The 25,255-nt window shown below is 35.1% G+C and overlaps 1 protein-coding gene across 3 annotated transcripts in view; it reads left to right on the top strand.

The window, feature by feature from the left end:
• The window catches only part of Moxd1 (monooxygenase DBH like 1), an 86,863-nt gene extending 63,715 nt beyond the window's left edge, over positions 1 to 23,148 (top strand). For 2 of the 3 annotated variants that reach the window (XM_020164452.2, XM_074074471.1), the window contains exons 7-12: positions 814 to 980; positions 1,919 to 2,110; positions 3,844 to 3,903; positions 9,256 to 9,398; positions 21,138 to 21,306; positions 21,784 to 23,148. In XM_020164452.2, the coding sequence (XP_020020041.2) occupies positions 814 to 980; positions 1,919 to 2,110; positions 3,844 to 3,903; positions 9,256 to 9,398; positions 21,138 to 21,306; positions 21,784 to 21,954 (902 nt within the window). In that variant the 3' untranslated portion in view covers positions 21,955 to 23,148. Of the gene's footprint in view, positions 1 to 813; positions 981 to 1,918; positions 2,111 to 3,843; positions 3,904 to 9,255; positions 9,399 to 10,374; positions 10,784 to 21,137; positions 21,307 to 21,783 lie in introns of those variants that run through there. The other variant, XM_074074467.1, reaches the window with a different exon arrangement.
• Positions 23,149 to 25,255: the final 2,107 nt, after the last annotated feature.

Consider the following 25,255-nt stretch of genomic DNA (forward strand, 5'->3'; position numbering starts at 1 on the left):
TACATTAAATGATATTATATTAGTCAATTGATGCAAAAGGGAGATACCTGAAACCGAGAGAGTATTTCATTGTGACCTATGGTAACCGGTATGTGGCAGGTGGCCTAGAAAGTCTTCCTTGAAAAAGTAAACTCTTCAAGGCCATGGCACACACTTACTTTCAGTTCCCACTGGGAAGCAATTAATTCATTGCAATGCTGGTGCAATAGATCTGTAAAGTGTTTTGGTCACATATTCTCCCTCCCTATAATATCTATGCCATAGCAAGGAGTCTGTCTTGCTGTTTTGTGCATCTTTTGTCCCCACAATGCCAAATGCAGAACTGTACAAATAATAGATTCTTAATAACTGTTTGTTGATTACATGACTGTTTTTGAATGAATAAGAACATAGAATAGACTATAAAGAAAGTTAACCTTTGGTAGTTTTCTCTATCAGTAAATGGTTTCTAGGCTGAAGAATTTGTACTTTTAAGTGAATGTTTGTGAACTTCACCTAAAAAATATCAAATAAAACTTTTGGGGGTTACACTGTATTCTATTGATACCTTTGGTGTTCTAACAGTGAAATATATCAGCTAGATAACTTGAATATTCTCCCAGAGCATGCCCTGGGAGTCTGCAATGGTTGTAGACAGTATGGAAAGTTGTTTTACTTTATGTTCATAAAGCAGATTGTTGTCTTCTACCAATCTCTGTTTGTCTCCCTTTCCATGTGAGATTTTAAGTGAAATGAATGAATCCATTTCAGCTGACTATGAGAATTTTTTCCCTAAGAACTCTAACTCTTTTTAACTATGTGCTCCTATTCCAGGCTTAATAGATAGTTCTGGACTGAGGTTATTTCATACGATGGATATAAGGAAGTACGATGCTGGGGTGATTGAGGCTGGCCTCTGGGTGAGCCTCTTCCATACCATCCCTCCAGGGATGCCTGAGTTCCGCTCTGAGGGTCACTGCACTCTGGAATGCCTAGAGGAGGTAGGCAGCATCCAAGTGTATGAGCTGCTGTCTACAGATGAACCCATGCACTTAGAAAATATGATGTAAAATTTTACTTGTATGTTTATTATGTGTCCTTTGCTTGTTGGCACCTTACAAAGCCATTATTACAATTTCATCAAGACCTATGACTGCTTTTTTTAAGTCTTGAAGTCTACAGGCATAGAACTCTGGGGGCAAGAATAACTGAAGGGTGCTTTCCTTCTATCTCCTGCCTCCTTTGTTTCATGCTGGACACTTTATTTCATCTTTTACAACTTCTATCTTTGTTTTTGTAGTCTCTCCTTTCTCTGTTTTACATTTAACCACTTCTATTTTTTCATTTTTCTCTTTTCCAATGCATTATAGTTTTTTTCCCTTCACCAAAGAGCAAGAATAACTAATGTAAAGTATATTTTTCATAAGAGAAAACCATGTGTAAGCATTTAATAATAAGTATTTAAAACTAACTATTGTTAGTTTTTATTTTGAATCAAATATTTCAACATGGATCATATTCTTTGTGATTTATAAGATATGAAGTGGAAAGACTGTGGTCTGCTGAGTTATTTAGATCATAGTTCAAATTGTCTGGCTTTTTTATCTGAAAAAGTAGGAAAAAAAGCTTTCTAAAGTTTGCATTTTCAGTTAACTAACATGCTAGAATGTTGACTGCCTCTTTCCCTCCTAAAAGAAGTCAAAAGAAAAACAAATTTAGGAGTGGTCTGGTAAGTTCCCTTTCCTGTCTCCTGGCAAATGTTGCTTTGCAAAGAGAACATTGAACAGTCCAAATTCCATGTGTTTGGCAGCTCAGTTCAACCGTTTACTTGAACCACTTTAACTTTTCTTTTAAGTTGTCCCTCCAAGTTTGTTTGAAGGTGAACTGTCTGAACACGCACTGGTTTGGGCTGACTGGGTCTTCCTCACTGTCCCCGCAGGCTCTGGAAGCCGAAAAGCCAAGTGGAATTCATGTCTTTGCTGTTCTTCTCCATGCTCACCTGGCTGGCAGAGGCATCAGGCTGCGACATTTTCGCAAGGGGGAGGAAATGGAATCACTTGCTTATGATGATGACTTTGACTTTAATTTCCAGGAGTTTCAGTATCTAAAGGAAGAGCAGGCAATCTTACCAGTATGTGTGCATTTATTCTTTTTCACCAAAAGTTATGAAAGTCAGGAGGCATATCTGCCAAGATGTAGCCCAGTTTTTACCAGAGCAATAAATTGCTCCTTGTATCCATATTCTTAAAGCCACCCACCATGGGTGTTGCACAACTCAAAGGGAATGTGCTTGATCTGTTTCCAAAATTGAAACTCACCTTTCTTACTATTCCCAGGGGCAATGCAAGTTCTTGATCAAAAGAAAAAAAGAAAAACAAAACAAAACAAACCTCAGGTTCTAATCACAAAATGTTTCTGTATTACACTTTTTAAAAAACCTCTTCACCGGGAAGCAATCATTTGGCTTGCAGTTGTGATAATGGTAAAATCAGAGGTTTCTTCATGCCATCTTGAAAAGAGGATATACACTAGCAGTTTCATTCAGTACAAAAGGACGTAAAGACAGTTTTGTTTTCATTAAAAAAAGCCATTCAGATATATTTAATTTCTCTCGGCTGTGTGATCTAGTTTGCCAGAATACTTGGGGTTATGGTGGAAGAAGAGGATCTTATGTCTTAACAATAGGAAAGCTTTTTTTTCCCTTTAATTTTATGATGCCTTCTGTTCTCAAATATTTTATTCCATGGCCATTGAGCTCAATAGTCATGCAATTTCTTACCCTTAATCAGTTCTTAAAAGTCAGATGAAATGACAATAACAAAAGTTAGTTTATGAAAGGGCAATAACAATATTTTCTCTACATGAAGTTGAGGCAGGGTTTTTAAATGGAGTGGACTGTCAAGAAGAGAGTACAAGAGGATGTAAGGAAATATGTGAAAAATCAGAAGAAAACTCTGAAGAGAAGAACCTACTTTTCCCCAGTGATTATCCCTTCGATTCACATTTCTGAATCTACATTCCTTCTAGAAGTTCTTTGATACCTCCTAAGAGCAGAAAGATGAAGTTTGAGAAACAGTAATTTATTAAGGTTCTTAAGGGTTGTACTTTCTTTTATTATGTTGGTCTTAGGGCTTTCCAGCCAGTTTTACTATATTGTCTCAGCACTTCCTAGCTGGTATGCCATTAAGACATAAGTGTGAGATCTCTGTGTACTCTGAGAAGCAGGGCAGAGAAGGAAAATCTAGAGGCTGGTGTCCAGAGATGGCTGCATGGGTCCATGAACAATTGCTGCATGCATGGGGAGCCATAAACATACCCTCATTCTTCATGAACATTATAATGATCAGAAGGCTGGAAAGCGCTAGAACAATGAGTTACTGTTAATTGACCTCATAACTCTGTCTTAAGGAAATGGCGACATGACTAAAGAACTTTAAAGAAAATATGTAAATGAATGAGTAATCACTATACTAACTAGCATCCATGACTAACATTTCATTAAGATTTAATGTCCATTAGTGACTGAATATGCATTGTGTCATTCAACCTCCTTATATTAGCTATGTAAAATAAGTGTTATCATATTTTAGATGAACAAATTTCATCTAGGCTATTCAGTTCCATAACTAGGTTATCCAGCTGGAATGTTATGGAGTCTGGACTAAACATGGAGAGCAACATTCGTTAGCTTGCTTACTGATTACATAGCAAAACTAGAGTTAAACAGATCAAAGGTCTTCTCCTGGATCAAGTTACTTGATGCCTACATTCCCATGGCAAATATTACTTGTTGATCTATAAATGGGTTATATAAATAATACAGCACAAAAATTCAACCTAATAGTTTTTACTTTTATGTTTTAGGGAGATAACTTAATTACTGAGTGTCGCTACAACACAAAGGATAGAGTCGGGATGACTTGGGTAAGAAAATTTTATATTTAATAAAGTTAATTTATGGAGAGAAAGAAAGAACCTTTGATTTTGAAGGGAAAAAAGGCAAAACCCATTGACATTTGGAAAAATTCCTGAAAGTCTTCAGCATGAAACATCATAAAGGTAAAATCAGAGTTGTTTTGGCATTTTATCAGACTTCAAAATAATTAATGGTACTATGTCAATAATTACCATGTAATTTATTGACTTTCATGAAATCTATCTTTATCTTTTAGTTTTTTCTTACCAAATGTAATAAGACATGTGGTCATTAGCTGGCTGCCTACTTAAATCTGAATTTTGGTAAATTTAGACTTCAAAAGAAGAATGAACTACATGTTCTCAGAACCTCTGACCCAAAGAGAAGTCTGGTCTCAACACATTTATTGGAGAGTTCTGCTAAACATTCAAGCAATAGAAAATTCATGCCTTATTCATGCCTTCTAGAGAACACAAAAGACAGAATACCTCCTGCTAACTCATTTTATGAAGTTAACACAATCTTAGTACTAAAACTTCATAAGGGCAGCATGAAAGAGGCCAATAAGATGTACCTATCTTTGAGGGCCAGGGGTGTGGTTCAAGGGGGAGAGTACCCATCTAGCAGTGCAAGGCCCTGAGCTAAAAAACCCCAGAACAGTCAAACAAACAAAAAATAAGAAACAACAAAAATGAAATGTCTTTGACAAAATATTGATAAACCAAATCCTATTATTATCTACAAATCTAATGTTATAACCTATTTAGGTTTAGTAAGAAATGTGTGGTTCACTTCAATTAGAAAATATTCAATAGCATTCCACATTAAGAGATTTGAAGGAGCCAGGCACCAGTGGCTCACACCTGTAATCCTAGCTACTCGGGAAGCAGAAATCAGGAGGATCATGGTTTGAAGCCAGCCCTGGCAAATAGTTTACGAGACCCTATCTCAAAAACAGCCAACACAAAAAACACTGGTGGAGTGGCTCAAGGGCTAGAGTGCCTGCCTAGCAAGAGTGAAGGCCTGAGTTCCAACTCCAGTACTGCTGAGAGACAGAGAGAGAGAAACAGAGAGAGAGAAACAGAGACAGAGAGAGACAGAGAAATTATTGAAGGAAAAATTTATAATCACCCCAACAGAAACAGAAACAATTACAAAATTTAAATCCATCATGGAGGAGAGATGGAGAGGAAGACACTTAGCAAACAAGGAATAGGAGGGAATTGCTTTAACTAAATAAAAGTTAGCTATGATAAAAATCTATAACTGATACTAAATTAAATTAAATACTAGTAAAAATTTTTCTTTAAAATTATGACGAGTACAAGGGTATTTGTGATCATTGCTTCTATTCAACATTGTCCTGGAATTGCATTGTACTCTATTAGATAAGAAAAATTAATTTGATGTAAGGATCAGAAAGGAAAAAGTAAACAAGTGAAACAATTGTTCACAGGTATTGTATTTTGTACATCAAACAAACTCCAAAACGACATTTTAAATTAATTGTATTTTAATTTTTAATAAACTATCTTGAAAAATGTAATTTAAAGTTTTAAGTGATACAAAAATAAAATCTAACACCAGATGTTTTAATCTCTGTTGAAAAATATAAATCCTTATTGTGAGACATTAAAGAACAGCTAAAGGAATTAAGCGATCCTGTGTTCGTGAAGAAAAAAGCTCAGTAAAATAAACATTTCCTCAAGTTGATCCATAAATGTAATATAATTCCATCCAAAGAAATTTACAGCAATTTTATGATTGACAGTTTTGGTACTCTAAGAAATCTTTACCTAGTAATAATTGCAACGATTTTCTCCTATTCTTTGTTTACAGTTTAGCTTTTACACAGGAAAAGTTGATTGTAAAGTCTACTTGGAAGGGCAAAGGGTTAAGAATAGGCAAGAAGATAAAACAAAACAAGACGGGAAATACACTACAAAGTGTGAAGGCATATTTTAAGTCTGGGTTGAATAGTACAATGCAGTTGAGGTTTAGATTTCAACTAGCAGGACATACTTGGGATCTTAGAAACACACTCACAAATCTTGTGTCTGGAATTGTAGCTTATGATGGGCAGAGAATTCAGATAAATGGGAAAGTATGGGCTTCTCATTGAAGGATGCTGGCACAATTGGGTATACATATGAGAAAATAAAATTGGGTCTTCTTCTCGCACAATACATAAAAATCAGTTCCAGATAGATTAAATATTTAAATCTAAAAAGTAAAAATTTAAAACCATTGGAAGAAAATTGCTTGACTATATTTTCGTGATGTTTGAGTATTGAATAGTTAAGAATTTTTTAACAAAAGAAAAATAGGCATAAACTATAAATAGGAGATTAGTGATTTTGACTTCTTTAAGGTTTTCTTTACCCAAACATACTATTAAGAAAATGAAAAGACAAATTTTAAAACTGAAAAATATTCACAATATAAAAGAAATTCCATAAATCAATAGCAGAAGACAAATATTCAATAAAGGAAAAAATTTAATAGAAATATAATCCCAAAAAACTAATAAACATGAAAATTTTGCTTAAAACTAGGGTTATACAAATCTAAACAAGAATGAGATATTTTATATGTACCATTTTGGCAATATTTAAAGTTGCATTTTCAATGTACTAAGATTGAAATATTCATATACCTTAATAGAAATGTAAGTTTGAAAAACCACTATGGGGAAAAACATAACACTGGAGTTTCACAATGCTCCTACGTACATTTAACTTTGGAATTACACTTTCTGGGTGTGATCCAGGAATGTAATATGTAAATATATGTAGTTAAATAACCCAGGAACAAAAAACAAGGAACACCTTGAATATCCATGAAAGGAGAATAAATAAATACAATATACTTAATAGCATATAGTCATGAAGATAAAACCTCATATATTAATGTGAATCCATCTGAAGAGCACAGTGTTGATTGAAAATGCAAGTTTGCAACAGAGCATATCTAGTGTGGTATATTTGTAAAGTTCATGAACATGTATCATTTAGAGATACACACTTCAATAAACCAAATGCAAAATGTAGTGAAAAGCCAAGAAAGATAAGGAAAATGATGAGCTAATGGTCATCTTTGGTTGGTATAGAAAGAAGAGGGATTGAAGCTGGGCATGCAGGGTAGTCCATATACTGCTATTGGTTTTATTTCTTCTCATGCCTTGTATATAATTCTGTTTATATGAAACATTTTGCTGATGACATATAGCAATTGATTTATCGCAGTGGGAGCTTGGTGCAAGCCTTGATACCTTGCTCAAGGCCAACACAGCCAAACCCCACCTACTGGAATTGTCAGATGATAGGGTGATAACTCAGTTTTGTCCTTTATTGGAAATTGCCCTTGGTATCAGGGAGCAACTCACTTAAAGCTATACTCTCTCCAGTGAGGCAGCCAACAGTCATCCCATGGCCACCTCAGCTCCAGGATTGCTGAAACATGCCATGATTGTAGCATCAGCTATAATTTCACTTGTAGATCAGCTCTTTCTATGGCCCAGTCCTGCCTCACTCATCCATTGTGAGATACCATGTGTCTGCAATTAACAAAATCAAAGCAGATTAACTTCTACATTAATTTATAACCATGAACTATACTACTAAATATTTCTCACGTTCATTTTTGAAGGATAGGTTTGTGAGTACAGATGGTTGAGAGTTTTTCCCTATAACAGGTTAATATATAATTCCATTATCTTTGTGTTACTTCCATCATTTCTGATGAAATGTGTATCAGTTAGGCTGCCTGTGTGTCATTCTTCTATTGTTGCTTTCAAGATTTTCTCTTGTCTTTGGCTTTGAGAAGTAGGACCATGATGTGTCTAGGTATGGCTCTTTATCTTTGGCATTTGTCCAGTTTTTAGGTTTGTAAGTTCATGTTTTTCACTAAATTTGAGATGATTTCAGCCATTATTTCTTCAGAAAGTTTTCTACCATATTCTTACCCCCCCACACACCCTTTTGGGTAGTACTCTGTTTTGAACTGAGGGTTTTGCACTTGAGCCATGCCTCCAACCCTTTTTGCTGTGGTTATTTTTGAGATAGGGTCTTACTTTTTGCCCAGGCTGGCTTGGACCATGACCCTTCTTTTTATGCTTCCTTCTCAATGCACCACCACACCCAGCTTTTTTCTGTTAATCTGGACTCGAACTATGATCCTCTTAATCTTAGCCTCTCAAGAAACTAGGATTATAGGCATGAACCACTGGCACCCAGCTTCTTCCCTTTCATTTTGGAACTCTAATTACATGTATGTTGTAACAATAAATATTGCCATACAGATCTCTGAGGTGTTTTTACTTTTCTTTAGTCTCTTTTCCTCCTATCTGTGCTTTGGATGAGACAATTTCTATTTATTAATTTTCACATTCACTGATTCTTTCCTTGATCATCTCAACTCTGCTATTGAGATCATCTTGTGGGTTTTTTACTCAGTTTTGGTAACTGCCAGCTCTAGAGCTTCTATTTGTTTGGGTTTTTACTTTCTTTTTTTTAATATGTCCTGTCTCTGGTTTCATTCTCTATTTGCTTACTCTTTTTTATCTTATTTCCATTTAGTTATTTGAATATATTTTTGTTTAACACTTTAAACATATTTATATCTTTTCTTGGGCAGTACTGAGGTTTGAACTAAGGGCTTCCTGCTTGCTAAGCAGGCATTCTACCACTTGGGCCATGCCTCCAACCCTACATCTGTCTTTAAAACTTTGCTAAATCTAGCAGCTATATCATCTCACATTCAGTTTCTACTGACTTTTCCCCCTTTAGCACAGATCATAATTTCTTGTTTCATGTCTAATAATTTTTGCTTGCAAACTGTATATAGAAGATAATATATTGTAGCAACTCTGGATTTTGTGTGAGGATCTTTGATTTTTGAAGTTAATATATTCTTAACTATTTAGTTACAAAGGTAGTATCTGTCTCCTGTGTGATACGCAGCTATTGATATTTCTAAACATGAAGACAAGATTATAGAAAATTAAGTTCAGTCAGGAAATTTTTTCATCAAACTGACAGACTGGCATAACACTAACAAATTATGCTGATAATCCTCCGAAATGTTCACTGTGATGAGAAGTTTGCATTCTATCACTAGGAGGTCTTTAAGGAGATTGTTAGTGATATTTAAGACAGGCAACATTTGAAGAGATAGAAATAATTGTATTAAGTATTAAGTTTTGAATGTATACCCAGGTTTTTGAAAGCTAAAGATCATTTAAATGATTACTTTTCAGCCTTAGAACATTTCCAAATTGAAAAGCATTGGTATCTTTTGTGTTTTATGTGCCAGAACTGGTGGAACATGCATTTTGCTAAGTAAAATATCTCTGTTTTTAGGGAGGACTAAGCACCAGGAACGAAATGTGTCTCTCATACCTTCTTTATTACCCAAGAATTAACCTTACCCGATGTGCCAGTATTCCAGACATCATGGAACAACTGCAATTCATTGGTGTCAAGGAGATCTACAGGCCAGTCACGTAAGTGGCAAATGGATTTTTTAGGGAGCTCACACTTGAAACAAGGGTGGGCCTTATTTCATAGTGAGGTCAATGTCATGTTTTGCAATTATTTTACATGCTGTTCTATTTGATTACTTGTAACTGGCAAGAGCAAGTAAGGTTCTTGATTGCTACACTCAGGGTCCCCCCAAACTACCTACAGGATCAGTGATTTGCTAGGAGAACCTAAAAGACTCAACATTTAGTTTTACTCTTGGATAATATTTATTGCAGGAAAAGGATATAAAGCAAAATGAACAAAGAAAAAGGCCTATCTAGAGTAAACCAGGTTCAAGCTTCCACAAGCATCTCCAAGTAGAGTCACACAGAATATGCTTAATCCCTCCAGCATGGAATTGTGATTAGATGAAGTATCGTCTACTGGGGAGCTCATCAGCATCTCCATGCCCAAAGTCTTAATTGGGAACTGGTCATATAGATGCTTTTTGACTAATGTGTGCCAAAATTCCAAATTCCTAAAAAGAAAGCAGGTGCTCAGCAAAATCACATTGATTGTGTAAGGAAACTAGTCATACTGAGCCACTGCGATCATTTAGAGGAAGTTTTGTATCAATACAGGAAATTGTTGACTCTTAATTCCAAGACACCAGCCATGGGTCAACCTTAAAAGAAGCAGGCCTTTCTCAAGACAGTAGTCTTAGGCCTGCTGTGTAAACTCTACACAATTGTATATCGTAGAAACTACTTAAAATAAAATAATAAATAAGATATACATTGTTTTTTCCTCTTGATATTATATTATAGAGTGGGGAAGAAGTAATAAATAAATGAATATGAAATTATAAATAGTAGATGTTATAGAATAATCAAAGGAGTAAAAGAATTGACCTGTTGTCAATAGGATGAGGAAAGCTTTTCTAGGGAGTGATACTTGAGCAGAAATATACGTGCTGAGGAGCCAGCAATAGCAAGTTACACAATGTATTCTACACAGAAAGAAGAGTCAGTGGCTGTGAACCTACCATGTTCGAGGATCAAGTGGGTCCATTTGACCGGAGCAGAGTGAAGTGCAGAAGAGAATAAGTGAGGTGGGGCCAGAGCAAGTGAAACCAGATCATGGAGGATTTTATGGGAAACGTGAAGAGAAAGTATCATAGGATATGAAAAAAGTTGGATGTGAGGGCGATCTGGCTGCGACATCTGTCACCCCATTGATCGCCAGGGTTGATTCGGCTGATCTGGCTGGCTAGGCGGGTGTCCCCTTCCTCCCTCACCGCTCCATGTGCGTCCCTCCCGAAGCTGCGCGCTCGGTCGAAGAGGACGACCATCCCCGATAGAGGAGGACCGTTCTTCGGTCAAGGGTATACGAGTAGCTGCGCTCCCCTGCTAGAACCTCCAAACAAGCTCTCAAGGATATGAAAAAAGTCAAATTGGCCACTGTGTTGGGAAAGGACTGTAGGAGGGCAACATAGGAAATACTGCTACCAATCAGAGAACTACTGTGAATGTCCAGGTGAGAGGCGAGGATGCCTTGGGCCAAGATGGTGACACTAGAGTTGATGAGAGGTGCTTACATTAAGGTCACCCTTTGAAAGATAGCACCCAGGGACTTGTTGGCTGATTGCTATTAGGGAGGCAGTGAGAGAAAGAAAGCAAAACAAAAAAAAAAAAAAAAGCTCAATGAGAGATGTTAAAGAAAGAACACATAGAGAATTATGTTGTACACACATTAAAGTAGATGTTGAGAAAGGATTTCATCTGTTCTTATCAATATCAGCAAGAAGAATTAGACTGGTGGAAAATTTGGGATGTTATAATCTGTTTTAATATACAGAACTTTCTAACAATTAGAGCTTTTCAAAATTAAAGGGACTGATATAAATTATACAAACATACACACATAGGTTATGAGAGGCTGCTTTTAAGAATGGAGGACATGGTAAAATGCAGATAGTCAAGGAGACTATAAAGAGGGTCTCCGTTTTGTTCCTGTGTATTACAGGGATTATAATTTATGAGCTAAGGACTGTTTTTTAAAATTTAAATTAATCCTTATTAGATATATTTTACTGAGTTCATTTCTAAGCAACCCTGTGACTAACAGAATGGAAATCTGTAGCTAGTAAAATACAAATAAGAAAATGTTTGGGTAAATTGGCTTGTAGTTACTAAGTGTTTTCACATGCAAATTTCATTTAATCTGCTTCAACGTAATTCCAAGATAGACATGCAAGCAGGACATGCAATCCCAGATTTATAGCAGAGAAAATTGAAGTTAAGAGACTAAGAAACTGTTCAACATTGCATAGTATATAACAATTGGGAAAGTTAGGATTTGTATAATTTTCTCTCCTATGGAAGACGTTTCTAATAATTAGAAGTTTTCAACATGAAAGGCACTTATGTAAGTATATGAAAATATACACATATTATAAACCAAATATTAATAGAAATTAAAACAGCAAATAAAATGCCATTTAAAAACTACTAGTATATAATCTTGTTTTTAAAAATTTGGGGTTATTTTGATTTGTTTGCTGTTTGTGTTCTAGTGCTAGGGATCAGACCCAGAGCCTGGCATTGCAGTGCTACTGAGATGTACCTCCAGCCTCCAACATTCTGATCTCATATTGTTCCTTCCCTAGATTTAACTCACTTTTGTTCCCTTGAATACTGTTTTTTATATATTAAGTAGGAAAATTTCCTAATCATATTTTTGGGAGAGAATGTTAAAAACAAATGCTCATTCAAAGCTGTGTGCTTACAAGATGAATATTCTACCACCCATTTTCTGTTCAACTTGTAGGATTCCTCTAAAAATACTCAGCTCCCCTTTCCTGGCAGGCTTTGCTAGTGTCCCTAACTCTGACCTCATTCAGGAGACACTGAAGTTGGGTTTTCATCACCTGGAAAAGCAAGGAGAACTGCTTCATAGAACAAGGCCAGTTTTGAGCGGTCATTGCCCAAAACATTTAACTTTGTGGTTAAATTTATTCTTCAAAGACATGAGAAATAAAGAGCCTCTATTTTAAAATAGCATGTTTAGGTTTTAAATTAGACTTTCAAATCTAGTTCATCATCACAGTGACATGAATGATAGTAGAGGCCAAACCAATCAGGTATGTCTAAAGACCAGAAAGAGAAATGGTGAGGTGTTCTTCTTTCTACTTTGCTTAAAATAGTATTACTATTGTACAGGTCTGAAAGGAACATCATATAACATTTGATTCCAAAGACTCTGTTCTGTACTTTTAATAGTTAATTAGATGTTGCATTTTATTTTAAGCGTTCTGTAGCGATCTTAGTATTTAGATAGGGAGTTGATAGAAAAATACAGATAATGACATCTTGTCTCATTTTTATTGTCTGTTCTGGGGGATGCAATTTTATTCTGCCTCCCGCAGATCTAGCAAGGTATAAGTAAAAACAAACAAAAAAACTTACAAAGAGGTAAAAGAGTGGATGATGAGTTTAGGGAAGTTCTGTATTTTCTGTTGTGTGACACATCAGCACTGAATATGCCACTCCAGTGAGGTTTATGTGATGGAAAATTCCTATGTAATTGCTTCTCATTTTAAAACAAGGTCAGGAGTCATTTCTCTTTGAGTTTCCAGGAAAATTGCTTTATGCTTTATAATTTAAAAATCACACTAGCATATTATATAGAGTCTAGGTAGTACAGAGCAAATCTTTTAAAACCATGCAAAAACATTCACCACAAGTTCTGTAGGAAATAAACATTGCTGACATAAGTAGAATGTTTACTACAGACATCTTTAGATGTACACATTGATATGAAGATGAATAAATTGAATGTCATCAGAAAGATTATACCTTGTACACAAATTTAAGCAAAATCAATCAACTTTAATTTTGCTTTTCATTTATCTGAAGAAAGAGAAACTGAAGTACAACTAAACATTTGTGGAATTTCAAATAAATTTTGCTGTTGTTTCAAGCACAAGAGATAATATTTTATAAAGGGGATCTCAAATGATGAGGAAATAGATCATAAGAGACATTAAGATATTGTACTTACTGCTTTTTTTTACAACTTTCAGTTTTAGATTATGAAAGATGAGAACATTAACACTTTCATATTCTTCCCACATTTCTTTTCCACAACACCAAATACTTACTACTTATATTACAAATTTTTGCATTTTCATGATTTTTAACTTTTACATCTAACTTTGAAGCTGTAATTCCCATAATATTTAATGTAATATACATATTTAAATAGAGTCAGTGATGCTCTTTAATCTTTATACAATTCCTAAATTTCTAAGTTTTTAGTGTAATTTGTCAGTGTTTTATTCTCAAGTTGTTGAATCAGGAAGGGCTTCTGGGTGTGGTATGCTCCCAGTTCTTTCATGCTTGAGAATTTCTGCACTTTTATTTAGATATTGTTTTGTCTGGATACGTACTTTCTTTCCCTTGGGACATCTCTTTGTATGAATGGGGGAATTCTTCCTTTACCCATAGGACTCATGAACTACTACTCATTGAATATATATATATAAGTGTTGAGCACCTGAATCAAATTTTTCTGAAACATGAGTGTTCATTCAAAGCATATATTCATTTGGTTTTTTTCATTTCAGAAAAAATTTCTTGTATTATATTTACAATTTTTTCTAACATTTTTGCATTTTTCTAGAATATAAAAATTTTCCAAGGGGTTCTCTTCTGTATCTTATTTTTTCTAATATATTTGAAGCAATATTTATTTTGTCTTAAATGTATTTCCTTCACAATCTCCTTTTTCATCTCATTCTGTTGTTTTATTATCTTGTATTTGAGCTTCTATTCCATTAAATTCATGTTATTAAATAAGCTGAACACATGAAATAATTTTTAGAATTATTTCCACTATAATTTGTTTATATTTTCTTCTAGATTTAGTTTTTCCTGTATCATTCATTACAAGCAATATTATATAATTTTCTTTTCACCCCGTGTTTGTATTGTTGTCTCATTTCTTGCTTATGCTGAGACACTTCTGTCCAAAACTTCTTCAGACATACCTTAGCCTAGTTTTCTTTCTTTCCAGACCAGGAGAAAGGTGAGATCTGGGTGATTTATTGTATGCAAACACATGGAAACAACACAAGGAATCTCCCTATATAGCTATCTTTATTTCAAACTAGCAAAAACCCTATGTTTTTTTCTTCAACAAAATCGGAGAACAAGAGGGTGGAACAGGTTCTGTTGGGGTGGGCAGGGAGAGGTGGCCCAAATAATGTACATACATGTAAGTAAATGTAAAAATAATAAAGTAAAATTTAAAAATAAAAAAGAATGCATGAATTGTTTCATCCTCAGACTTTATTAAAAATCTGTTCATTGAATTTTTCTAGCTGGTTAAGGTTGAATCACATTCCATGGAGAGATGAGCCAGACTTTGTATCAGGCTGTCCAGTCTGTTGCAGCCCTTAGGTTCTCCTCTATCATGAAGACTCCCATTTTGCTGTGTTCTTTCCAACATTCACTAGTGAAGGAGGGTTAGGAGTTTTTTTTGCCTTGTTGAGTTAGATTTCTCAGTTTCCTTCTTTAACAATTAGATTGTAAAGTTTATGGCATTATGTGTGTCTAGTTTTTTTTGTCTGCATGTTGATGATAAGGTTTTATGTTTTCAAATTATGTTATATAGTTAAACTGCTTGAGGTATAACATAGATAATAAAACATATCTATTTTAAATATATTGTTATAAAGTTTTTATTTTTTTTATTATTGTTGTGCTGGCTGGAGGTACAGTGTAGTCTTTACAAAGTCCTTACAATGTGTCAAATATATAACACTTGAATTCACCCCCTCCACTGCTCTCTTTCATCCCTCCCTTCTCTGATTCCTGAAACAGTTTCAACAGGTATCATTTTTGCATTTACATACATGTTTATACATTATTTGCACCACATTCATCCTCCTATGCCTTTCCCCTCCACCTCCCCCCTCCAACCAGTGCACATCTATTTGATCCCATACAAACTGGATGTAAAGCATTTCTTTCACCCTCAAAAGTTCGGTCATACCTAAGTGGAGTCAGTCCTACCTCTCTCACAATGGTGCAGGAAGCTGCAAATCTTCTTATGTCACTGTATATTATGCAATCTTTTGTGTCTGTCTGACTTTTTTACTTAGAATGCTTCTGAAATTCATCTATACTGGTGGATGCAGTTAATTCATTTTATTGCTGAATAATGTTCCCTCATGTGGATATACCTCATATGGATCGTTTGGAGTTTCCAGTTGTTATGAGAAAGCTGTTATTAACATGATTATGTTAGTTTTTTCATAGATATGCATTTTCACTTTTCTGAGTTACTATCTAGCATGGAGTCACTGGGCTACAAACTAAGTTTACACTTACTTCATAAGATTCTCAAAATGTTCTCCAAAATTACACCTTTTCATATTGGCACCAGTAATGTCTAAGAAATCCTATTGCTAAATATTATTGCTGATTTTAAATTTTCAATCTTTTAATTTTTACCCCTTCCTTTTCTTGAGGCTTGGTCTCACTATGTAACCTAGGCTGACTTCTAACTCATGATCCTCCTGCCTCAGCCTCCCTAAATGCAGGCATGTGCCGCCGTGCTTGGCTTAATTTTTGCCCACTTTAATGTATTTGTAGTCATAACCTATTGTGGTTTTGCTTTCCATTTCCCTTATGACTAATGACATAGAGCCTCTTTTCACAAGCTTATTGGTCATTGTAACACAGGTTCACTGGCGACCAACTTGTCAAAATCTGGTTACACATAATAGACTCATAATCAAAAAGCTACATGAAATCAACTATTGCTTACAGACAAGCAAGGGACAACAGAAGCCTGGGACTCACGGAAGCCAGTGTCCTGAGGCTCAGGAGCATGGCTTGTGGATGGAGTGTTGACCACACATGCCTCAGTTGCACTGCAGTTGAGGGACCCTGAAAAACAAGCCAGTTCTGGATTTTTTTACTCCAGAGAAATGTGGTTTTCTGGGCTAAAGCATTGAAGGATATCCTGTTACTAGAACACTGTCTTAGTCCTTATGAACTACTACAAGAAGATACATTTAGATTGACAATTTACAAACAGCAGAAATGTGTTTGCTTATCATAGTGGAGGATGGAAAGTCCAAAGTTAAGGAGCGAGCAGACTTAGTGGCTGATGAGGACTGTTCTCTGCTTCCAAGATTGTGAAAGGGGTGGAAGTTTCACTCAAGCAACATTTATAAGGGAACTAGTCCCATTCCTCAGGATGGAGCCATTCATGTAGGTGGAGCTCTGATGACCTAACTACCTCCTAATACCACCACTGTGGGGATTAGGTTTCACCTTGACTTCTGAAGCCATGCAGACATTCAGATCATAATGGAGTTACTGGGACAGAGGCCGTACTGTTCCAACCAATCGCATTCTATCTCAGGATCTTGCATTCCCAGCACATCCTACAGTTATTCTTCACAACCACAGCAAGAGAGAGAACTTGGTTATCTGTAAAACTCTACGGCAGTCATGCGTTTGTGTTTGTGTGTATGTGTGTTTACATTTTTTGTCAAATTGTTTTTGTAATTTTAAATATTGTTTGTTCCCTTATTATTGAATTGTAAGAGTTCATTTTTACTTTGGCTATTAGTCTTTTATCAGATATTGGTTTATAGATGATTTCTCCCAATCTATAGCTTGGTGTTCATTTTAACTGTATTTATTAAAGTTCATTCTATCATTGTTTGTTTTGTTTTGTGCTGTTGATATCCTTTCTAAGAAATCTTTGCACAACATTGTGAATATTTTCTTTGTGTTTTCCCCCTTTTAACTTTTACCTTTAGGTGAATGATTCATTTTGAATAAATTTTTTTGTGTGGTGTGTAAATTCAGTTTGTTATTTTTCATATGAATATCAAGTTGTCCAAGAACTATTTGAAGAAAGAAAATTCTCTTTTTGCTATTGAATTACTTTAGATATTTGTTGGATAATCTGTTGACCATCTGTTGACTCTTTGTGGACTCTGTTCTGTTTCATGATTGTATATACGAGTAGCCTTACGGTTATAATGTGATTATTGCAGTTTTCAAGGATGTCTTGAAATAAGAGAATGTAAGTCTCTAAATTTTTGTCATTTGTTTTCTTTTACCAAAGTTATTTTGATAGTCTAGGTTCATTTCATTGCCAATTCCTTTCTTTTCTTTTTTTTAAACTTCTGGGATTTGAATGAGATAATGTTGAGTCTCTAGATCAACTGTAAAGAAATGACATCTTAGCAATATTAAATATTCTCCTTTGAACATGGTGTGATTCCCCGCTCAGTCCTCTTTCATTCCTCTCAGCACTGTTTTATATTTTTCAGTGTAGACATTTTGCATATTTTTTCAATATTTTTATGTTTTAATATTCTTGTCTGTTAATTCTGTAGCCTCTGTCGTTTCTGTATCTTGAAGAATCCTTTTGGTTATGGCCCACAATTGTGTCCTTATGTTTTTAGTATTTTTTATTAGATATAGAAAATGAATTTTATGTTGACTAGCACTAGATTATTTTACTTCTTTGAAAGCCTTGTTAGAATAAATGTTTAGGGCTTACTTAGCTTTACAACTAGGGCCTGACGCATTCTCAGGTCTGTACTGTGTCAATTGCAAAGATGCTTCACTCTGACTAGCTGGAGCTTGAATGTCTGCCAGCTATCTGTGAGCTCTGGGAAATTGGTATTCCTTCCCCAGCCTTGTGGAATATTATCCTAAATATAGGTGTCACATTATTTTTATTTATTCATTATTTTGTGCTACTGGATGTGAACTCACGGTCTTGTGCTTGCTAGGCATGCTCTCTACCACTTAAGCCACACCTCTGGCCCCTTACTCAGGTTTTTAAGGTGCTATCAGTGTGGTTTGTTTTTTTCCTCTCAGTACTCTACTTTGAAAATTCTAGTGCTTTAAACTCTCTTAATTCTGACTTTTATCTCCTTAATTTATTAAAATTGTCATTTTATTTCTTGGAAATACCCTTTCTTGCATAATGGTCCAGAAAGTGCTTCCAAGCAGAAAGCTAGAATGAAAATAATGTTTGAACATCTTATTTATTTCCTTCCTTTTGGGGTCATAGTTTTCTGCTGCCTGTTTGCCAGTCTCCAACACCAGCTATTCTGTAGTTTTATCAGTTTTGAGGGTTTTTGTTGTTGTTTTTTACAGTAAGTTGGTGATAGTTACTACAAATGGCCAGAAGTAGAAGTCTGTTAATAAGTTTTTGTATATTTTACTAATTTTTAATCATATTTGCTTGATGGAGGGAGACTTATGAGGCTATTCATTCAACTACATGCACGTGGACACTGCTTCTTGGTAAGATTTGCCATCTTGCTCTCCCTTCCTCCTGCCTCTCTACTCTCAAGAAAGATTCTAGCAATAAAAATTTTAAAACAGAAATGGAATTTGAGAAATTCGTCTCAAATTATTTTCATTTGCTTTTAATTTACTCAGAGCAGGACAGTAAGGTGTAAAAACCATTAAAATTTTCCTTGATTGGTTTGAATTTACAAATATAAATAAGCTTTGGTTTTGCCTCAAAATGAAAACTTACTCTGTACTGCTATGTGTTGCAATAAATGTTGCTACCTTCTAAGAAAAACATCTGAGAATTTAGACTGGATTTACAAAGGAAAATTGCCTGTCAATATTAAATCATAACATTAACAGAATTTTTATCAACTACCATTATGTGTAAATAATACTTTTTTATTTATAGGTGTGTCTAGGTTGGTATTTGCACAGTACCCAGAATGTGCAGAAATGTACTGCTTTCATTTCTATAACATTCCTGATATTTCTAATAGCAGAAGTAATTGCTACATTAAGGCTTCCTGTTTCTGTTTAAAGCTCAGTATTTTTGAGCTTTTTAATTAGTATATTCATTTGAGCTATCTCCTATTTCTGTCTCCTGTTCTTCAGGAGTTAATCTGAAGTGTGGTGTTAGAGTAGCTTGGAAAGTTAGAGATGGAAAATGTGAAATTTATTAGTAGGGGTGGAAAAGGGACAAAAATATGAGACAAGGAGGCCATCTCTGAGAGGTTCTCCATCCTCATGCATTGTCTCCAATGAACCATTGAGTTTTGCCCTTTTTCTGCCTGTCTATACACTAATTAGCAAATGTGGTTACATATGTCACTTCATGATGTTCAATTTCAATAAACGCTGCTTTTTTATTTCTTGTTTTTTTTTTAAACTTATTTCATTTCCATATATGGTTGCAGTGTTCACTCTTATCATCAGGGCTGCCAAAAATTCCAATCTATATTTTAGTACCTTAGTAAAAATCAGTGCCACCTTGTGGTGTTTTAGGTTGTTGCAGACTGATGATTTTCTCCTTCAGACTCTTGTCATTTCTCTAGTTATAAAGTTGATTTCTGCTTTTCAAAATAGGCACCTTATCTTTTTGAAAAATAAATTTTATCTTAGTGTTTGACTTTATATTTAATAAAATCTAGCAGTATATTTAAAAGGACATTGTGTGCAAATTTAATAGCTCCTTTCAAGTCAAATATTTGTTTTATTCTAATTCTAGATTATATCTCTATGTTTCACCACAATGTAATTAGAAAATGCCATAGATTTTAGGTAATTGCTATTTGTATTTGATGTCATGTGACCTTGTAGTTCCTAACTTATGGCACTTAACTAAGATCTTTGTTTAAAATAATGCATTTAAAACTCAACAAATACATATTGAGGGAAAAGAAAATTAGGCCTGAAGAATATAGAGGTCTTCATTTATTACCCATTGTCTTTCTCATTTTCTCACTTGTAAGAGTGTAGAAATAATTTCCATTTTTAACATTCAAATTTTATTTTCATAACTCCAAACAATTATTAAAGATTGTCTAACTTATTTAAAAAGATAATATTCAGTGTGCCTGAGTAGGTTATGTATGTAAAAGTGAAAGTAATGTGATGATCTAATATTTTAAGCCACCTTAACTGATGGGTGGCTAATTATTTGATAATTACTAGAAATCCCTGGGACATCTTCTTGGGCTATCTTGGAGCCAAATACCTGTTGGTCACCCATGATAATCTGTAACATCCATACATTAGTTCATGTAAATTTTTTTGGTGTGCCAACATTTAACACTTCCTTTTACCAGAAGTCAATCTATAAAATATTTAATGAAAGACATAATGTGAAGGGTATCATTTCAAGCTTGTTGTGTCATTTTACTATGATTTCTTCTTCCTTTCTTGGATATTTAGCATTTTTTAGAGTGGCAAATGAAAGCTGAGTATATTGAGCACAGTGTATTTTTTCTCAGTCAAATTTTTAAACCACTGATTCAAATTCAAATCAGTTATATTTATCTTCTCACTCTAACTAGCCAAAACAGAACAACCAGCAGGGGTCAGGCTTTTCCACTATATGAATTTTGTCCCTGTTACAGTATCTTTCAAGAACCTGGGGTTTCTTGATCATTAGCATCTCACTCTTCCAAAATGAATACTTACCAGCTATATTGTATTGTTAACTAGAATTGTAAGACTATGAGGAAGCTCTCAGTTTTGGAGCAAAACTATCTTTCTAAAAGTAATACACATTTACTATTAAAACAAGAAATATCATTCTTTAAAAATATTCCTTATTTAATTTAATAACTGGTAATAAGTTCATAAATGCTATAGAGAGGGCATGTAAGGAACAAGTATGAAGTCTATGTTTAGGATATTGAAAATTGTGGGAAATATGTACATTTTTTCTGAATGTAATTGGTGATTATTTAATTTTAGGACATGGCCTTTCATTATCAAAAGCCCCAAGCAGTATAAAAACCTTTCTTTCATGGATGCAATGAATAAGTTTAAATGGACTAAGAAGGAAGGTCTGTCCTTCAACAAGCTTGTCCTCAGTCTGCCAGTGAACGTGAGATGCTCCAAGACAGACAATGCAGAGTGGTCGGTAAGCCCTGCTTTGTTTTATTCTCTGAGAACTTTGATGTTACATTTGACCTGAAAAAAATTAAGGTTGAGACACATCCATAAATCAAATGGTCAGATTGCCCTTTGACATGTCTGAGTTTATTTGTTCAATGATTATTTGGGTTGACTGAAAGTACCTGATTCCTTAAAGGTCCCTTTGAAGAGGACAAGTCACCTAAAACTAAAGTTGAAAGAAAGTGAAAATAGGATGGGATGAGAGACTCGAAAAGAATGGGAGCTTGCTTTCTGGCTCTTCTTTTCCAGAGGAGTGTCTGGTCCTCTTTTCCGCCTCCTTCTTAAACCCTAAGTTTCTGATTACCTGATGTTTTGTTCCTTTGACCACCATGGTTTGTCCCCTTTATTCTCTGCAAAAATGTAGGTGACTGGGCAAGCTTGGCCACGATCCTGCTCTTAAACCATATGCTATCTTTTCATTGTCTGCTCTTTCCTTTTTCAGATTCAGGGAATGACAGCATTACCTCCGGATATAGAAAGACCGTATAAAGCAGAACCTTTGCTGTGTGGAGTATCATCTTCCTCTCCTCTGCACAGAAACTTCTCTCTCAAGTTGCTCATGTGGTTTATGATGCTTGGCAGCACGCTGAGCACTGGGTACTTGGGATCCTAATTCTGTTGCACTTGATGACCATAGCATCTGTGATCTGAACCTGACGTTTAAGGTACAGGTTAAAGACTGTCCACTTTGGGCATGAAGAGATGGGTGTGACAAGCATGAAGAGCTTAACTGCATACACTCTCTCACCTCTCCCTCCTCCCCAGTCTACCTGACAGATATCACTGCTTCCCTGCTTTTCCTCAGAAATGTCTAATGCTCTGTACAGTTGGCTAATAAAATAAAACTGGCCTGACTTAACAGAACCACTTTTAAAAATTGGGCAGTCAGCCTGACAGAAAAGAATTAATTCCTTCTACATTCTATTTTATTTAAATACTCATTGTTCAACTTGGCATCCGTATTTCTTCTAAAAAATGCTTTTACCATAACCATATAAAAGGAAAGACTCTTCATTCCAGTTTTCTTTTTAGTGTTCTTTGGTGTCACCTTCCGAGTGTAACAACAGTCCATCTGTCCTTAGCATTAAATTGCCCAAGGGCCCCTTATTTCCATGCTTTCTGATGACGTCTGCTCTAGTCTTCTCACGTTTCTGAGTCTGTTAGCATTCCAAACCCATTCCAAGGTATATTTCCCCTTCTTTGCTCAGTAGTGGCAGTTGAGTTTTTTCTTAAGCCATGTCACTATCTCAAAAGAAGGAGATTTTGAAAAATAGTAGTAGCTGGTTGGAGTCTGAGGAGAAATGTCACTGGCTACACACCCTGTGCTGTGAGGAGTCCTTAAGATTCCAGCTCAATTGGACAATGTGACCTGGTGCTGCCGGGTTTGAGGCCTGTGTTGTACCTCACCAGCTGCATTTGTGTTTCACACGTGCTGCACACTGACTCAATTTGAGTCACGGTTGCTACTGCAGAGTTATTTTTATATTAGTTAATAAACTAACTTTCAATATAAAATTGTTACCAACTGAAAACTGGTCATTCTTTCTGTTCTCTTTGTGTAGTTAGGCTAGCTAAATCTTGTTTTATGTCCTATCTTCATATGCTTGTATCATATTAATGAACTAAATGAAATTAAAATTGGTGTAGTATCTTATACATTCCTTGAGTGAAGATTCTATTGTTGTCAATAAAAATCAGTTAAGAATGTTTCATTTTTCTATTCTATGTTTAAATCCTTTCTGTCCCTGAAACAATGATTTCAAGATAAACTACATTATCTTTTAAATAAATATTATGTTTTGGAGTGCTTTCTTCTTGATTATTAGAATTCATCTATTTGATGAAATGCTTGAAATATTTATAGATGTGTTTTATAGTTATATTCTTTTTTATTTCATGAATGCTGTATCAGATTCTGTGATTTTCTCAGCCATTACCTGTTTGAAAGTTCATATTTATTTTTATTTCAAAATGTCTGGGTCTAGAGATGTGGCTCAAGTGGTAGAGTGCCTGCCTAATAAGCATGAAGCCCTGAGTTCAAACCCTAGTACTTCCAAAAAAATCTGAATCTGAGGTATGAAAGTCAAATGATTTCCATTGGAAATTGAATAACATTATATTTGTTTCCATTGTTCTTGGTAAGGAAGGTGAATGCACTGACCAGAAAATTAAAAGCTTTGGAAGCTTGCATTTGTGGAAGCAGCCAAAGTAATCTTTTTCCATTGATGTCACTAAGAAGAAAGTTGGCATTGTATTCTCCTAGGAATTCTCATGAATAGATCTGATTTTGAGGAATTAACTCTTTATTTGAAATTAAGATAGACTAGAACCCTAATTCTAAGAATTCTGTGGAATTCTGATTATATTCTAAGCTAAGAATATAATATAAGAATATAATTCTAAGCTCTTTGCCCTTATGCTGCATAGACCTTCTTAAATAGCCCAGGCTTCTTATAGATCCTTTTTCATAGAAGCTTTGTGTTGCTGACTTAGATTAAGATAACCTTACCTGCTTTATAAGGTTATCAGGCAGAAAATCCTGAGACCTGAAAGAGAATGGAGCCTCCATGTCTCATGGTCCCTGGTTTGATCATGAGAGGCAGGGAGGGTGAGGCAGACATGTCAGATAGAATCAATATTTATCAAAGTTGAGGATACCTTGGATGATGATTTTTTCTGAAGGGGTGCTAGCAATGGTACGAGTGATGCAGACCACAGGGCCAGGCAGAATAAGAGCATTGGCCTTTATTCAAATGGCTATAGAGGCAAACAAAGGAACATTTGGAAAGAATATAATTGCACTGCATCCTGTGCTCAAACTTATTATTGTGCATCAAGGCCATTTCTCGTTTTTCCATATGATAAGTACCACTGATTAACAGTCTTATGATGAAAACCTTCTCATATCTCTAAGCATTTCCTTACAGCTAAGTTACTACAAGAGGAATTCCAGAAATAATGTATGTTTTCAATAATTTTAACAAATTATTGAATGCTCCTCTTTAACTTATCCTCCAGTGGTTCAGACATCTATCTGTTTATCTATCTTCTATCTATAGAGAGAGTGGTAAAAACTTCAAGTGAGGAGTTTAGATGGAAGGTTTACATTCAAAGGAGTTCATTGTATATTTTTGCAATTTTTGTAAGTTTAAGATGTAGGAGGGTGAATATTATGTACTCATGTATGTAAATGGAAAAATTAGACCTGTTGAAACTATTCCAGGAATAGGAGGAGGAGGATAAAAGAGAATGATGGGGTGAATTCAACTATGATATGTTGTGAGAACTTTTGTAAATGTCACAGTGTATCCCCAGTACAACAATAAAAAAATAATAAAATTATTTCAGAATAAAAAGTTACAAATATGAAACAATAGAGTGAGGAACCCAGTTATATGAAATAAATTGATCCAGGGGTCTCTTTTCCCTTATCCTGCACTCCTCTATTTGAGTAGGCAAAGCATGAATTGGATCGGTTACTCCTCCAATGCTTGTGGGCGAGGAGAGCAATGACCGGCAGTTTGCTGTAGTAATTAAATGCAAGGTCAAAAACAGGTGGGTCCCACTGATGAATGGATTAAGAAAATGTGGTATTTATACACAATGGAATTTTATGCAGCCATGAAGAATTTTATGCATCATTTGCAGGTAAATGGATGGAATTGGAGAACATTCTGAGTGAGGTTAGCTTGCCCAAAAGACCAAAAATCATATGTTCTCCCTCATATGCGGACATTAGATCAAGGGCAAACACAACAAGGGGATTGGACTTTGATCACATGATAAAGCAAGAGCACACAAGGGAGGGGTGAGGATAGGTAAGACACCTAAAAAATTAGCTAGCATTTGTTGCCCTCAATGCAGAGAAACTAAAGCAGATACTTTAAAGCAACTGAGGCCAATAGGAGAAGGGG

This window comes from Castor canadensis, chromosome 1 (genome assembly GCF_047511655.1).
Source record: "Castor canadensis chromosome 1, mCasCan1.hap1v2, whole genome shotgun sequence".
In the NCBI taxonomy this organism is placed as follows: Eukaryota; Metazoa; Chordata; class Mammalia; order Rodentia; family Castoridae; genus Castor; species Castor canadensis.